The 16950-nt window shown below is 32.9% G+C and overlaps 1 protein-coding gene across 1 annotated transcript in view; it reads right to left on the reverse strand.

The window, feature by feature from the left end:
* The window catches only part of LOC136027633 (Y+L amino acid transporter 2-like), a 72876-nt gene that overhangs the window by 34016 nt on the left and 21910 nt on the right, over positions 1 to 16950 (reverse strand). Inside the window, exons 5-8 of the mRNA XM_065705058.1 lie at positions 14495 to 14624; positions 11291 to 11394; positions 6392 to 6488; positions 89 to 163 (exon numbers count right to left, since the gene is read on the reverse strand). Of these exons, the coding sequence (XP_065561130.1) occupies positions 89 to 163; positions 6392 to 6488; positions 11291 to 11394; positions 14495 to 14624 (406 nt within the window). The remainder of the gene's footprint in view (positions 1 to 88; positions 164 to 6391; positions 6489 to 11290; positions 11395 to 14494; positions 14625 to 16950) is intronic.

Consider the following 16950-nt stretch of genomic DNA (forward strand, 5'->3'; position numbering starts at 1 on the left):
GAAAAGGAGTAATAATACATATACATTAAAGCCTTCATAAAAAAGGGAAAAAAATACAGAGAGAAAAGAAAGACTAATTGTAACTTACCCAAGTTGCAGAGCCAATGGTGATTATCAGCAAATCTATATTTGTCACCGGAAGGTAGCATATTGACAGTAAAGCCTAAAAGATACACTCATAAGAAATTTGAATAAACAACGGAAACTAAAAGGCGACCCCTACCTATCACGAAATCATAGATACTCCATTCAACTTATCGCGATTTATGCTGCAGAGAAATTTGATCTTTGTTTTTTTCGTTTATAGTGGAGCATAATAGTCCCTACAAGTGTTTTAGCATACCTGCTAGGAAAACGCTAAATATTATTTCAAAGGAGCTACCATTGGATCAATTTGGCCACATTGGGTTCTTTGTGGTGATACTCGCTCTGATTGACAAAGTTGCCAACAAAAGGGGCGTAACATATCATTGTTCTTTCAGCCAAATTTCAACGCCAGACCGAAGATTCTTGACAACTCTCGAAGATGACCAGTCCCCTGCGAGAAATAGCTAATAGGCCCCTTGTCTTTGTGACAGTCAGCCGACACTGAGGCTCACAAAATGTTTTGAGAGATATTAAATCCTCTTAAAATCAAAATAAAAAAATCTGAAGTTACTACAATATATGACTAATTTTACTTTTCCGTGTAAGCGAGCAGAACTGCAGCACAAGGCCAATTAAAATTAATATAACTATTTAGAATAATAATAAAAACAAAAATGATCCATCAGTAGAACAATAGATGCAGTCGCGAAGAAAAAAACTTTTAGATGCCTTTAACAGGAAACTGAATCGTTCTGTACACTATAAAAAATAATTACCAACATCTGTCGTATTTGGTGTCTATACAACCGAGTATTTATTAGTGTCTCCGTGAACTACTAAGAAACCATAAGGAGAAAAAGAAGGGGAAGGAAAGAACGTAAACCTTATGTTTTCATAAAGTACACCCGAAACATTGCTCGACACGCAACGATACTTAAGAAGTAAACATACTATTTAAATTTTTTTAAATTAAAATCTTCAAGCTCGGTACTAAGACCCAAAATCAGCAGGAAACACAAGTTATTAACTTTTGAGACATCCAGCATTACGATTAAAACGACATTCTTTATTTATCCATTCCAAATGGAGTGCCCAATATGACCCTATACCCACCTCACTACCTGCCACTATACCATACTACCTGCCCTACACCATACCCATGTCATTCCAGACATCTATTAACAGCGAGAATTAACTTCCAAATACGTTTTCAAAGACTGATTATCAATCAACAGTAAGTGACATCGAGATCCCAGAATATACAGTCCTCAAGTGGTATTGATGTCACTGTTTAAGAATTCGAATTCGAATTTACTTACTTATCTTTAAAAAAAAGCAAGTGAAACTTCGCAGTTATTACTGCAAGAAAGAGATTTGATAATATGCTCTACAGCTTCATCATAGTGTAAGAGAAGCAGTGCTTACTGATTTTCTTAGACAATTACTAGGTGAAGATCCTCTAAGCATGGTACATCGTTGACGAACAATCTGTAACATTTTTCATTCTGCGAACAGTTCGAAATATATATATTTGTTTGATTGGTTCATCACTCAGTAAACGAGAAAGTGTTTACTGGTTCTCGGCAACAGTTATCAAACGTAAATAGTGTAAGCATTTTGTTTTGAGGAGTGCGATCCATTCGAGAGAGTGGTCAACATTGTCAGTTCCTTCTAAAATTCTAGGCATATTAACAGCACCACTATGATTGGTTCTGAATTGTCAAGGTAAGCAGCAGTATAGACGAACGATAGAGCTGTAGAACTACAGAGTAAGAGCCTTATTCGTAAAAAATAATGCACTAAATTTATTTTCAATATAAAAATCAATCATTGCCTATTTGGCAATGATTCAATGATTCAATGATCTCAAGCCGCCTTTTTGGCGGCTTGAAGTTCACAAAAAAAAAAGAAATAAAAAATTTAAGTGCATAATCTATATGGAATATGGTGAATGTATATAAAGCCCGCATACAAAATCTTGAACTCAGTTCTTCCACAGAAGTATCATAGATACCCCCATTTTCCCCGAATGAAAATTGAGTTCCAAAATTTTTTTGAAAATTAACTGAAAATTTTTGAGAAATTAATATATTGTCAAAAAAAGTGAAAATCTTATCTTCTTATTTCATTCCTTCTGTTATATGTTGATAAATTGTTGCTTTATGGCATACCAAAACATTCATCAAACAAATTTGACAGTTTATTTTTGCCTATTTTTTTAGTTAGCGTTATATATACTTAATTTTGAATTCCTGGTTTAAATCCCGTTTTTTCTGTGTTATTACTTATTTATATTTTCCCCCTTTTACGGGTCGTCCAGAACACGCCCCCATGCAGCAGTGTCAATTTTTTTGCGTGCTAATGTTTTTTCTTCCTTTTTTTGCCTTCGCTCATATTTTTGTGACACGTTCTTAATCAAAGTTAATTAATTTTATGTATTCTTTGTTGTATTTATGGATTCCTTTTACCTAGCTTTTCTATTATACACTAAAAACTAGCGGATTTTTTTCTGTCTTTCTATTAAATAATTGTACAACAGAAGATTTAAAAATACGTTTACACAAAAAAGACCTTTCCACCACAACCTCCCTTTAATAGCTTCTAGAGATTTAGAGCAGATACACATCAGAGTGATTAAAAACTCTATATATATAAATATATATATAACACCCAATACAGACTGTAAAAACGGGAGGATAAAAAAATACAAGCGAAAAGGATTTATATAAAAGAAGACACAGACAGACGCACACGCGTCAACTCAATACACACAAAAATCAACACTAAAACTCACATCAGAAAAAGGTAGAAAGGTAGCTCACATCAGAGAAAGACTATTCATCAGGGAATGAGTCGGATTAAATTATAAATCTAACAACTAAAGCATCCATTTAAACATAAATTTTAAAAACTTCAAAAAATCGTAATATGGACTTTTATCGTGTCCAAATACGAAAAAAAAAATGTTTAGAACATATCGATTTAGAATAAGAAGAGAATATTAACAAAAGTAAAAAACAGCGAAGAAATTTGTTTCCGTATAGAACCCATAAAAAACCTCTGAGCCGGAACCAGAAAAAAGAATCCTACTCCTCTCTATATCTCCCTAAAAGCACGGTTACGATAACTGCTCAAATCGAACTGATGGTCTAGAATATCGGAAGAAGGTTCTTTCAACCAAAATTGTAAGTGATATAGTATCCTCTTTATGAGCTGAAAATTAATGGCAGGAAACAAAGATTTGCCCTTTTAGTCCTGGGTTTTATAGTGGCGAAATATGATGTGAGATTAACATTCCAAATAATTTTTCTAATGAGGAATATTGTAATATAAAGACTTTTAGAGGACGACTTAATTAACTAAGAAGGAAAACTACGATTCCACAAGAAACAGGCTATTCAAGACAACCTTTTCCTTCTAACAGCTTCTAAAGATTGATACTAATTGAGAAAACGAACAAAGGCTTTGACGCAAAAGGGATATATTTTTCTGACAGGATTTCTTGCCTGTATTCTGGAAAAAGATTTGATTTCCACTATGAAAAACAGACCTTGTTCTTTCTTTTTAATTTCAAGCTAGTCTTTCTACCATATGAATTTTTTTTTCCACATGGGATTGAGGGTTGCCATTTTTAATTAATTAGATTTGAATACAATAAAAAGACTCACTTTTGAATCAATTAGAACTACAATAAACCACCTTCCCACATACGTGCCTTAGTTTATTGGCACGACTTATTATACACAATTAATATTTTTAGATATATTCCTAAATACGATTTTCGAGTCAATATAAAAATGTCTTCAAGGGAGCAATTTTTTCAGCTTAGTTAAAAGGTCCAGTAACTATGCCTTTGAGGATAACATAACCCCATAGCCCCTAGGGAAATGTCTATAGGGCATGAAATTTACCCAGTGTTAACGTGTAGTATTTGCTATCCGAAGTACACAGACATTTTTCGGGAGGGGGAGGAGGAGAATTTTCTCCTGGGGAGAGCTTTCAAAGGGGAGAATCTTCTGTTGGAAGGGAAGTTTCAGGGGGTGAACTTTTCAGGGTAAATTTTAAACTTGGTAGAATTTGCCAAAACTTCCTATATGAAATAATTTTTGCTTTACTTTCTCTTTGCCGAATTAGTTATGCATGCGGAGTTGTTCAGGAGAATTGCCCGGGAAAACTTTCACCGGGTTAGAATTGTCTAGAGGACATTTCTGTAGGGAGGGATTTTCCATAGGTGAAATTCTTCATAGGGGAGTTTTACGCGGGGTAAGTTAATAAATATAAGCTTTTTCAACGGAAAGTAAGTATCAACATCAAAACTTAAAGCGAAAAAAAATTAATACGTATATGAGGGGGTTGTCCCCTCCTGAATACCTCGCTACTCACGTTAAAGTCAGACATTTGTCCCAATTCCTTAAGAACGAATCCTGAAACATAAGTGTCATTTAATAAAAACAATAAGAATTTTTCTGTTTTCAGAGAGAGGTTTTGAGAAAGGGGCAACCCCCTTCAAGTACGCAATAATTTCTGTTCGTTTTAAGTTTTGATGTTGCCCCTTACTTTCAGTTGAAAAAACAGGCTTTTTAAACAATTTAATTTCGACCCTCAAAATCAGTCCCAAGTATTACAGACTTGCTACTTGTTTTGTAATAATAATACTAATAATAATAACAGTAACAGAAACGTCGAATCGACACCCTTTGACGTCAATACGCGGGGGGGGGGGGTGGATATCTTTTTCTTTTATCCTTCTTCCATTAAAAGACAACAAGTTTCGATATAAATTTAAACGGACAGTATCAGTATGCTGACAGTAGCAAGTATGAGTTTTATTCACGGATCAAAAAAAAGAAGAGAAAATAAAGATGCGTTTGAAAAATTAAGCTTTTCAATCTTTTTAAGTTCAGTAAGATAGCTAAAATTGTCAACAAGATGACACAGAAATTTTCTTAGAAGAACAAGATAAAAATAAAATTTAGCAGCTAAAGACCACAAAAGCAGTAATTACAACCATATCGTGTAATGCACATGGAGTAATAGCCACCCTCAGCCAAAATGCTGAAAAAGCTGTTGTGAGTTATATTTTTCGTTGTTATCAAAAAGTTTACCACCATAGTCTCAATTCAAAAATAGATTTAATATCAATACAGGACTGAAAATGTTTCCCTTTGAGGAACTCCAAAATCTTAAAGGAGATAAAATAAAAGAAATGAAATTCGAGAATGGGTTTTTTAAGGCCATCGAAAATACTGGACGAAACCAATATTTCTGGAAGATAACTACTTGCCTTTTTCAGCGCCGAGGTCACATTTTCTGAACGAAAACATAAAAAAAAATCGATTAAAAACAAACAACGCAGAAAGCCAAAAAAAAAAAAGAATTGCAAGGATATAAACCTAAAAAAAGGTAAAACAAAAAAATAGAATAAATATTTAAAAGCTAAAAACCCTCATTTAAAAAGCAAACCACTGCCAATATCAACAATTAACAAAAACAATGTCACTCGCTTAATGCTAAATAGTAACTAAATTGGTGAAGATTCTTTCACGCGCTTAATAAGTGGCCACAGTTATCTACCTAAGGAAGAAAAAACTGCATCAAAGGTTGTCTAATTTTAATCGGAGCTTTTTTTGCGATTCTTCTGTGACGCAGTTTTTTTTCTCGGAATATTCTGGCATATTTTGGAAGTTTCTTTCCAGGAATATTTGTCTTGTTTCATCCAGTATTTTCGTTTCTTTAATTTCTTTTCTTACAATGTTCCTAAATATCCTATTTTTTAATGTATATTTTAAAAAAGGATCAAAGAAGAAAAGAAGAAAAAAGCCAGAATAACCAAGACAGCAGGTGTTGATGTCATTCTGAAGACAGTGACTTGTTTCTAGAAAAACAAGATGAAATGAAACTTTTTGGCCAATCTTCATAAAAGCAGTAATTACTACCAAATTGTGCAATACCCATGGAGTAATTCATTGTTAGAACAATTGCCGCAAAACAAGCAGTGAAGCAAATTTTTCGCTGCTACTAAAAATTTATAAGAAAAAGCTTAAATAGAACACAGTTCTTAACACAGAAATGAAAATCTACCTCTCAAAGAAACTGCAAAACCTTAAAGGAGGAACAAAACAAGGAGGAAGAGATAATAAAAGGAGGAGATAATCTCCTCTTTAAGGAGGAGATAATAAAACCCAATAAATCTTATACGACTATCTTATATTAGCCAAAGCTTATATTACTTATATTATTATTATATTACTTATATATTATTACCTACTTATATTATACAAAAAAAAATAAAAAAAAAACTCACAAGAACTATGACAGCGGGCGTTGGCGTCATTCTTGATACTTGAATCATGCTTAGAATTTTCGGCATCTGTCCTTCTAAAGCCCCAGCATAGAACAGCCTAAAAGGAGTCTTATTCATAAATATATGTATTTTGAAGATGCATATAAATGTTTTATTACATTTACATATAACAATATATAACATATATATAATACATATACATATATAATATAATACATATATAATACACATATAACAATATTATTTCATATAAATTAGATTATCGGTAAAATTCAGCCAGTCAATCTAAAAACTATAACGTTGATGTTATACAAGCTGCGATGAGACAATGCGGTTGATTTTTGGATGCTCAGAAGAGAGTATGCGTTTTTACCTAAAGACAAGTGACTTTTATCTCATTGCAGAGAAAATTGTTTATTCATAACTGTATAAAAATTGTATAAAATTGTTTTATAGAACCATTCGTTCACCAGCATCAAGCCATCAAGCAAATTTCTGAACGACAATTTCGGACGACAAACATAAATAATTAATATTCTTTTATGAACATTTTATTGTGACAACATTATAAGAATAGCCAAAATTAAAGTAGAGCTTTTTCTTACAACTTACAATCAAGCTGTTTTTGACCATTCAACAAAGGCGACAAAGACGTTTTTCCAAATATCTCAATTAATTCACTAAAATAATATACATAAGTAAGTAGTTAATAACGCGGAATCAAAAACGAATATGGAGTAAAAAACGAAGAAAAAACAAAAACAAAAACAAAACAAATAGATAACCTACAAGGAATTAAAACAAACGCACGACATAAACAACTTTACTATGTCCACCGATTACACGTCGGGAAATAAAAAGCCGAGAGGATCACTGGCGCTCTTCTTTTTCGGAGCTCTCAGATCTTTAGCAATGTTGCCAAGCAGCATTAGAAGTCGGCAAGTCCAAAACGAAAAATAATCTTTCGATTTTTGTACCATTTTGGTAAGTATAGTAAAAATTTGCAGTATTTAAAATTACGTTTTAACTCCTTATTCCGTGATAAAGGCTTGAAACCAGAAAGAAACAGAATTATTGGAGAGTGAAAACTATCAGAAAGTTTACACAAACCTCGACGGCTATAGCTTACACAGTTTGGCCAGTGATTATTTCAAATTGGTTTCATTTTAATAAAATTTTCCAAACTTTAAGAACGCTAGAGTTCTTATTTTGGGTATATCAAATGCTTCAAATATTAAGGAAGATTGTCGCTAAGACAAAAGTATAGGCTAACATAAACTGCCAGTCGCTTTCAATAATCGTGCACACAAGGTGGTGTGCGCCACGCTGATGCAATTCTCCCGCTCCCAGATTTACGTCAGGTCTTGGCAAGAAGTTTTCTTTTTAAGTTAAGTATAGCCAATACTAGTTAGTCAATTACTATCTGGACTGATGAACATATGTTTCAAAGAACGAAATCATACGATGTTTCATTTTAAGGTAAAAAAAAAAAAATGTAAAAAAACAAACAACTAATTTATCAGCCTTCACTCAACAGTATTCAGTAAATAAAAAAGAGGAGGGCTTCGTCGTTTCTTCTTTTGAGAAAAGAATAATAAAGAGTTGATAAACTTACTTTTGGGAAAGATTTTGAAATGTCAGATAACTTCCAGCGCTTGGAATCTAGGCATACTTTGTGACTCACACCATTCTTTTTAATCTTATATTAGTAATTAAGCTAAAAAAAATGAAATTATGCCGAATTCTTACAAAATTCATATTTTAAACATTTAACAATATTTATTGTTCTATTAGTTAGTTGTTACAATTAAATGAATCTCTATTCAAGTATCTAAATTTTGTGGCTATTTGTAATCAAAAGAAATTCTTTTTTTGCTTCATGTTTAACTACTCCTTTGTTCAACCCTCGTAAACACTGTCTTCCTTTTAATAAATACTAACAAAATTAATCCAAATAAATTCAAATCCACCAAAATTCTAGTTCAGAAAAACAGTTTGTTTTGTGTAAATATTGGAGATTCGAGTTTTAACTTTCGTTACATGGCCTCTTTATTTGTAAAATTAAATAAAAAAACAAGTTATTTAAATGAAAGTAAGGAGCGACATTAAAACTTAAAACGAACAGAAATTACTCCGTATATGAAAGGGGCTTTTCCTCCTCAACGCCTCACTTTTTACGCTAAAGTTTGACTCTTTCTCTTAACTCTACTTTCTAAAACAGTAAGAAACTTTAGCGTAAAGAGCGGAGCGTCGACGAGGAAAAGCCCCTTTCATATACGGAGTATTTCTGTTCGTTTCAAGTTTTAATGTCGCTCCTTACTTTCATTTAAAAAAAAACTTGTTTTTTTGTTTAATTTATGGACGTTTTTGAATTAATGCATGTTTTGATCTTGGCTCTCCGCACATAAATAATTAAAACGAAATTTGCATATTACTTTTTTTTGGTTGAATGGCCTTTTCATAGTTTTAATCGGAAGATTTTGAGAAAAAAGGAGCGAGGGAGGAGGCCTAGTTGCCCTCCAATTTTTGATTACTTAAAAAGGCAACTATAACTTTTAATTTTTTACGAACGTTTTCATAAGTAAAAAATATACGTAACTTACGAATTAACTTATGTAGCGAACTTCTATATTCGTATTTTTTATTGCATATATGAGGGGGCTCACCCCTCTTCGATACCTCGCTCTTTACACGAAAGCTTAAATTTTGTCCAAATTCCTTCAGAATGACCCCTGAATCATAAAGGCCGTAGAATAAATAATTGAATTACTAAAAATACTTTAGCTTAAAGAGCGAGGTATTACGAGGAGGGAAACCCCTCATATGCGTAATAATTTCTGTTCGTTTTCAGTTTGAATGCTGCTCCCCACTTTCAGTAGAAAAAACTTCTCATATTTATTTTTTCATTGTTTTCTTAAATAATGCTAGAAAATTCTGCGCCCCCTCCACTGAAAGTCTCTTCCCCACATGAGAAGTTCCTCCATGGAAAGATCCTCCCACTTAACCCCCCTCCTCAACTCTCCCCCCACAAACAAAAAACCTCCTGAAAACGTCTGTACACTTCCCAGTAACCATTATTATATGTAAACACAGGTCAAAGTTTGCAACTTGCAGCCCCTCCCACGGGGACTGCGGGGGAGTAAGTCGTCCCCAAAGACATAGTTATTGGGTTTTTCGACTATGGTGAATAAAATAGCTAAATTAGAATTTTGATCCGGTAACTTTGGGGGGAAAATGAGCGTGGGGCTAAGTGCCCTGCAATTTTTTTGGTCACTTAAAAAGGGCGCTAGAACTTATAATTTCCGTTAGAATGAGCCCTTCCGCAACATTCTAGGACCACTGAGTCGATACGATCACCCCCTAAAAAAAAAAAAAAAAAAAAAAAAAAAAAAAAAAAAAAAAAAAAAAAAAAAACACGCATCTGTGATTTGTCTTCTGGCAAAAAATGCGAAATTCCACATTTTTGTAAATAGGGGCTTGAAACTTCTACAATAAGGGTCTCTGATACGCTGAATCTGATGGTGTGATTTTCGTTAAGATCGTTTGAATTTTAGGGGGTATTTCCCCCTATTTTTAAAAATGAGGCAAATTTTCTCAGGCTCGTAACTTTTGATGGGTAAGACTAATCTTGAAACTTATAATTTTAAAATCAGCATTAAAATGCGATTCTTTTGATGTAACTATTGGTATCAAAATTCCATTTTTTATAGTTTCGGTTACTACTGAGCCGGGTCGCTCCTTACTACAGTTCGTTACCACGAACTGTTTGACATGACGCTTCTTTTTGTCAATTGTGTAAGAATATTTATTAAAGAAAATTTTATAAATCTGCATGATACATTCTCGTGCCAATTACCCAAGAATATTAATTGAGGGAAAGATTATAAATCTGTTTTTTAATTTTCCTAAGATAAACAACAATGACTAATATCTTCATTTCCATAATTCCCAGCATCATCCCCTATAACCCTGCTCCTTTTCTTAAAACACGTAAAAGAAAGTAAAGATAAAAGAAAGTAACTATTGCGCCTAAGCCGCAATATAGTCATAATTGTCGATATCGTTAAAATTAACCATGACTACAGCGCCAAAAATACATCCATGCGTATTTTGGTGAGTAGTGATATGTGCATATTTCAAGCTTCATCTTCATGATAAATTAACAAGAAAGGAGTTTTGCAACATTTTTGTTTTGTTTTAAATAGAATAGATGGAAGCTTAGAAAAGCAGTTATCTTATTTGTATGCAGAATCAGGCAACAAAAGTATCACAACACTAAAAAACGCTTTAGAACAAATATGTGCTGATAAAGGCTTTCAACAAAGAATGTGGATTATTTACAGGGTGGTAGGTTCCCCTTTCCCCTCGAGGAATGCGTCCCGCAAAATTTCCACGCCACAAAATATTACCTCCACGCATAAAATTGAGCAGTCAAAGGTAAAGTATGAAAAATAAATAGAATTAAAAAAGGAGGGATTTTGGAATATTTTATAAATGTTCCAAAACATAGGCGAAATATATGGTTTAGAACATCCTTTAGTTTTTATATTTCATTCCTTTTTAGTTTTTTTTTATTGATTTATCACAGCAAGGTAAGATAAAGATTTATGAAAATAATTTGAAAATATGAAATTTGTGGAAACTGTAAGTTTTTTTTATTGTTTTAAAAAGTGCAGTTGTGACAGAGTCAAACTTTAGCGTAACGAGCAGAGGCGTTGCGGAGGAACAACACCTTTCATATATGGAGTAATTTTTGTTCGTTTTAAGTTTTAATGTCACTCCTTACTTGCAGTTAAAAAAAAGTTTATTTTTTTTTATTTAATTTTCCCAAAGTACGGATGTATGTCCCATCTGGGGCTTAGGCAATAAATCGTAGGTAAAAGAAGAAAATGAGGTCACCTTGATGATGTTAAAATTGATCCGTTCAACGCTCCAAAACTAGAGATAGCTACAAAAAATGCGATTATCCTTGTGAAAATTCCGTTGAACTTGCTAGTGAATGTCTGAAAAGAAAAGATAAGCTTATCTATTTCTACAGAGAAGTTTAGGAAGAATTAGGGAGAATTCCCTAAAAAGTACACAAAAGTAACTCAACCAAGTGGGTTGTTTTTATTATTTTAGAAATTCGACAAATATCATTTGCAAGTAAAGGTATGTGAACTGAAATTTATCGGGGGGGGGGGATTCTGAAAGACAAACGGACACTAAAAGCATAATAAGCAAATTTTCAAAAATTTAAAATTGTGAGAGGCGTGGATACCGTCTCATTATTCTCAATTTCCTGAATTTGGTTCCCCATGATATATCACATATTCTATATGTGATACATTTTCTGGAGAAGCCTTTTCCCCAAACACACAAAAAACCGCTATAATTCAACAGTTCTTTAGGAGATGGGTATCCAGGGCTAATATCCACGGGTGATAAGCATCCAGGAATAAGTATCCATAGTTGCCAATACATTTGATTGCAAAAACTTGGTGACTTTTCTTAAAAAATGGTGCTTTAGGGGAAAACAAGTGCTTCTTCATTTGTTTTGACTCATATTTGTCAATCAGAGGTTGGCCAGATACTACGCACAAAAAAGAACTGCAAGCTCAGTTTCTACTGCCTGAGATAGCCCCCCCCCCCTAAAAAAGTTAGTCGCTCAACCTACAAGTTATTAGTATTTCGCTTTCATTTTCGGATTTAAGCTTCCCTCCTGCTTCTGTTTTTGGAATGCAAAATATAATGTTCAGAATAACAGTAACTACCAACAAGATGTATAACTAGTTTGTCTACCTTAGACAAACTCGACTCCCGACCTCATCCCATTGCCATTCACAGTCATAATCAAACAGTTCGTAGTAACGAACTGTAGTAAGGAGCGACCCGGCTCAATAGTAACCGAAACTCTAAAACACGGAATTTTAACCAATAGGTTCAATACATGGTTTTTTGGTGTTCTTAAAATGATTGGTTATCTCAGAATTTCAAATTGTTTGGCCACTTTGGGGCTAGATCGTTGTTTGGTGCCACAAAATGGCAGAAAACAACACTTCTGTGGCATAGTCTTTTTTGGCTGCATAAAAAGATACTGAAACTTTTATTTTCTGTTCAAATGACCCTCTCCTAATTTTTTTAGAACCATTGGCTTAATACGCCCACTTCTGTAAAAAAAAAAAAAAAAAAAAAAAAAAAAAAAAAAAAAAAAAAAAAAAAAAAAAAAAAAACAATAATTAAACACGTTTTCGTGATGCTTCTACTGAGAAAAAATAAATGTGAAATTCCACGTCTTTATAGATTGGGACCTGAAACCTTTGAAATGGGGTTCTCTAATATGTTGAATATGATAGTGCGATTTTCATCTAGATTACTTGCATTTTTAAGGGGTGGTTCCCCCTTTCTCGAAAATTTGGCAAATTTTCTCAGGTTCTTACCTTTTGATAAGTAAATTTAAACTCAAAGCTTGTTATATATTTAGAACCTGCATAAAAATTCCATTCATTTGATAGATTCATTTTTATCAAAATAATTAATGACTGAGATCCATTTTTAGAGCTTTGTAATCGCTTTTTTAGAGTTTCGGTTGCGATTACACGTTTCGGTTACGATTACACGTTTTGGTTACAGAAATTTATCTATTTTGACGGCAAAAATGAGACCAAAAAAGAACAAAAACCAATCTACTAGTATCACATGAGAAGCAAAATTATACTAGGGAATTCATAATTCATCATGTCGGAAAACCTTTACGAAGGGTCTTAACCCTCTATCAAAAGAAACAATGTTAATGAGGGCAAAAATATTTCATCTTTAATGAATACGGTTTTCCTTAAATGGGATGAGATTTACCATCCAACCTTAAGGTGCAAAATTTAAAAATCCTATTAACAAATCCTTTCGTACATTAAGAATTTTCGTCCTTCCTTATAACGTACGGATGAACAATCTATTCTTATCTCAATTGGCGAATTTCTATCAAAATAAATTAAAGATTCCCCATAAAGTCCCTTTGGTATATTTACACTGCCTGAAGTTCTTCAATAGACAAAGTTGATATGTTTACTCGTTTGTTTAGAAGAAAAAAAGTTATTTACATCCCGAAATCAGCTTACTTTGCCAAGCTCTGTCATCGATTTAGGCAAGCTGTATTTCATATCAGCCAATAAAATCGAAGGTGTGTAACTTGATGGCACTAATGAATTTGGCATTTGACAATGGTGTTGAATTATGGATGCGACAGGTCATTTAAAGCACGTGATAGACGTAACCTGCATAACTATTTCTGTCAAAATAATAGAACCACTGACGTCATCGGTATATGTTGAAAGTCTGTGTAATATATTGGCAAAAGTATTTATATATATACTATTTATTTCATCCAAAGCAGGGTTGTAGCCGCTTCACGGGAATAGATTGCTGTCAAAAGAATTTTTTGTAATTTTCTCATCAAAAGTATTCATTATCCCCAAATGAAAGGGCGTATCCCACACTTTTTCAAAAACAGCCAGTAAAACAAATAAAGAATGAAAATGGATATCTTTCGGTGAAGATCCTCCCCTCCGCCATCCCAGTGCAAATAAAAAAGACAAACAAGGCCTCGAGAAACAACTTCAGTTTTTCTCTTTCTTCTAACTGTTCAATCCTGATAAATAAAGCGGTTAAGAATCTAAAGGTAACAAATTGCAAAATGAGCCGAATAAAGGTACATTAATCGAAAGGATCTATGTAGTTTTTACCTCAGTTTTAGGTCTCCAGTAATTCTTTTCCTATCAGGTACTACCCATTTCTTCGGGAAGAAAAGATACATATTTCCGATATTTAAATTTTGTCTCCGTTTGCCGGGACGATACCGTAACAGTAAATTATGGGATAGGTTTCACCTTGTTAACATACCATCTCGAATCAATGGTCTTACTGATGCTTTATGTGTGAGAAACTTGAATTTTGTTTGTGAATTTTACCTCATTTTCCATTTTTTCCTTCCTAAAGTTGGCTAATTAATTTTCCTGCTTTTAGTATTAATTGTTATTAACCAGCTTCCACCCGACCAAAACAATTGTTGTAATCACGTATCTTTTAACCTCATGAAACAACCCAGATATGAAAAAAACAACTTACAAGTGCAACAGGTCCAGAAGCTAAAACATCTGCCGGAGAAAGTGTTGTGCAGTATGCCACATTTGCCAATAAATAAACAATCGTTACCCCTAGTAGAGACAGAGTACTGTCTCTATTCAGAGGAAGGTCCCTAAAAAATAATTAAAAAATTATATACATATATATATATATTCATATATATATATACATACATATATATATATATATATATATATATATATATATATATATATATATATATATATATATATATATATATATATATATATATATATATATATATATATATATATATATATATATATATATATATATATATATATATATATATATATATATATATATACATAAATTTTACCAACAAAAAGTAAAAAACACTCTGGAGTACAAAAACTGAATAGAAAAGAAATCAAAAACAGGATGTCTGTGTTCGAGTACAACACAGACCAAAAAAAAAAACAAAGGAGATTTTAAAGTATATTTTGCAAGCTACCAAGATCTCTCTTTTTTTTTATAGGTTGTCGTGGTTCACACAAAACTGAGATTTTCCTGATCCTTACAGCAAATATCTTTTAATGGTATATATTCATTGAATTTTAGCAGAATTGGGCTTTTAATAAACTTTAGACGACTTCACACTTTACTTCCATAAGAAAAACTTTGAAAAAATCATTTTTTTGCGTGTTTTTATTTAAAAAAAAACTTGAGTAGTTGAGTATAGCGGGTGTTAGGCATGATTATTCTCCATATTATGTAGTAAGAACTTGACACTTAACAATAATACTTTCAAATACTTTTTTGTATTTCTAACTTAACACTCTCCAAATAATTTACCCCCCCCCCCCCTCCCTCAAATGTGCAATGTACAAATATATACTATAAACTATATATTTTCCATCTATTATATTACTTCTCTTTGTCTTGTCTCACACTAAGCTGAAAGAAACAAACGAAAAAAAAAACAAACGGTTTTTACAATGCGGCAGTGAATGAACAATCTGAGTGCTTGGGGGTATATCATACAAGTACCACAATTTGATTGACCGCCAGAAGCAGAAAAAAAGAATTTCAATTCCGACGGCTTTTCAATTCCTGGAGAAATTAGACATTGGATAAAAGACACCCGATAAATAAAGTATGCAACATTCTCTTTGATTTCACATTCCATTTTCACAAAGTATTTTTACTTTAGTTTTTAAAATTTCATTTTCATTATTGAATCATGAAAGCGATTGAAAAATGATTTCAAGGCGATCTTCTTAAGCGAATTTGCATTCTTTCAAGTAAAAATGACTGGGTCGTGAGACAGGACACAGTAAATACTCTGTTTTTTTTGTTTTTTTTAAGTAAATAAATTTCATGAATTGTTTTAAAATAGTCCCGATTCAAAACTTTCTACTTTAAGTCGAGGGGTACTGAATTCCCACCGCCTGATGTACATCTTGGAACGGTACGTATGTCGCACAGTTCCGTCAGGCTTAGCACAGTTGCACCACGATTGGCACAATTTATTAAGCTCGGCACACAGCATCTGGTATGCATGATTGGTGACATAAAAATGTCACCTTTTAGAGTTTCGTGTGCTATTGAGACGCGTCACTCCTTACTTACAGTTTGCTATCACAAACTTTTTGATGGAAAATTCTTAGTGTATTTATCTATCAGGATATATTAAAAATCTACCTGCTAGAACTGTTCTCTAAATGTACTATGGAGAAGCAAGGGCCTTAATGTTTTTTTTTATTTGTTTTATTTAACTATAATTTTTGATAAAACAAGGTAAAAAAAAACTCTATAGGCGTAGAGACAGAAAGTTAGAGCACTAGACTTATGACCATTTCTTAAAATTTTCAAACTATTCGCATAAAATTGAACTCGCTGTCCAAATAGCGTTCAATAGGTTATAATAATCGCACTTATTTAACACGGTGATTGCAGTTAATTGCGACAATCCCGCCGGGGTAATTGAAACGCCGGGTAAACAAGTATGTAGGCTACAAGCCAAATTCTTGGGGGGTTTTCAATATACTAAGTTAGTTATGCGTTTGTTTCAATTTAATTTGTCCATTCTGCAATATTAATGTAACATTAATGCGAGATTAGGCTAATTCCTTAGAGCTGTGCTAATAAATTCTAATCAACAAAAAAAATTGTTGATAAATTTGTTGCAATGCCAAAATTATACTTTCACTAGCCCGAACAACGAGAACTAGTCCTATGAGGCAACAATGCACTGACCCTGATCTTTATTTATCCACCAGCTTAGGAGGATAAATTATTTTTATTTCACAATTACATAGAAACCAGTGGCATCATTTCAAAGAAATTTAGAGGAGGAAAATGTATTTTTCGCATGTCGGAAATATATTTTTCTCCTTGGATTTAGTCAGCGTTGCCAGTCAACTTTTTCAGTTTTATCCAAGGTTGGGTGGCTATGGGTCGGGTGATAGTCAACA

Source organism: Artemia franciscana, chromosome 5 (assembly GCF_032884065.1).
Source record: "Artemia franciscana chromosome 5, ASM3288406v1, whole genome shotgun sequence".
Classification (NCBI taxonomy): domain Eukaryota; kingdom Metazoa; phylum Arthropoda; class Branchiopoda; order Anostraca; family Artemiidae; genus Artemia; species Artemia franciscana.